The sequence below is a fragment of the Wasmannia auropunctata genome, unplaced genomic scaffold (assembly GCF_000956235.1).
Source record: "Wasmannia auropunctata unplaced genomic scaffold, wasmannia.A_1.0 LD280239.1, whole genome shotgun sequence".
Classification (NCBI taxonomy): Eukaryota; Metazoa; Arthropoda; class Insecta; order Hymenoptera; family Formicidae; genus Wasmannia; species Wasmannia auropunctata.
In genome coordinates, this window is record NW_012082651.1 from 1 (window position 1) to 896 (window position 896).

The window sequence follows — 896 nt, forward strand, 5'->3', positions numbered from 1 at the left end:
AACGAGTGATTTCAGATCATGAAATTAGGCGAATTGTCTTACTGGGGAAAAAAGGGAGTCAAAATAAAGAAATTTTGTAGGGCTCACCTGACATTAAGACGCGTCAGAGAACGAAGCTGCGAGCATATATCTGCAACGATTTTCCACGAATTTATTAAATTTCTAGACAAATCCAGTTCCTCCAAATTAGGACACAATTCTTCCAATTCCCTTGGCCCACCCGCATCGGATACGCACTGTTCCCTCAGCCACACTATTTTCAGTTCGTCAAACTTGCTCTGTTTCTTGTTCACCTTGGAGAAGCCAACGAGCTCTAAAAACGGTGCGTTGATCTCTTTCCTCAAACTCGACACCTCGTCCCTGTCTATGCCGGCCAATTCGTCGTCGATTAGCCCATAGCGCATTTTGATGGCTTGCGGACAAGATATCCCAAACTTGGCTTTGCCCGGTCGTATGAAGGAGCCCGATGTGGAATGTCTGTTGAAAATTATACGCAGAATTATATAGATCGTTGGTGCCGTCGTTACTGCGAAATGATCGCTTCGTGTGAACTGTTTCGTTTTTCTTACCTGGCTTGAAAATACTCTACTCCTTCGTACGTGCCATTGTGCTTGCCACGAGTCGAATCGTCCCAGTCCACGCCGAACCACTCGCCCTTGGTGTTCCCAACGGGTCCGACGTATTTCAACGTACCTCGATATCCGTCGCACTCGATACGGCTTGGAATCTCATACTTTCTATCCTCTACCATACCTAAAAAGATGACAGAATGACAGTCGTCAGCTAGAGCACGAAGGAACACGGGCGAGGGAGTGCGGTCCTTTAATCGAGGCGGCGAGTACAATTCAGGCCTGATAAACTAATCGCGATCCGCGAACACGCCTGCGGAACTCGAG

The 896-nt window shown here is 47.5% G+C and overlaps 1 protein-coding gene across 1 annotated transcript; it reads right to left on the reverse strand.

Moving 5' to 3' along the window:
* Positions 1–55: 55 nt before the first annotated feature.
* On the reverse strand, positions 56–836 carry LOC105461705 (tubulin-specific chaperone E-like). The gene is made up of 2 exons (XM_011708217.1): positions 570–836; positions 56–477 (listed from the first exon to the last, which is right to left on the reverse strand). The coding sequence occupies exons 1-2, from the start codon at positions 749–751 to the stop codon at positions 84–86; spliced, it is 576 nt and encodes a 191-aa protein (XP_011706519.1). The 5' UTR covers positions 752–836; the 3' UTR covers positions 56–83.
* Positions 837–896: the final 60 nt, after the last annotated feature.

What these genes read in the sequence shown, in the direction of transcription:
- LOC105461705 (XM_011708217.1), bottom strand. Translation starts at nt 751, where the DNA reads ATGGTAGAGGATAGAAAGTATGAGATTCCAAGCCGTATCGAGTGCGAC. An exon ending in GTAGAGTATTTTCAAGCCAG is followed by an intron (nt 478 to 569) that starts GTAAGAAAAACG and finishes AATTTTCAACAG; the next exon opens with ACATTCCACATCGGGCTCCT.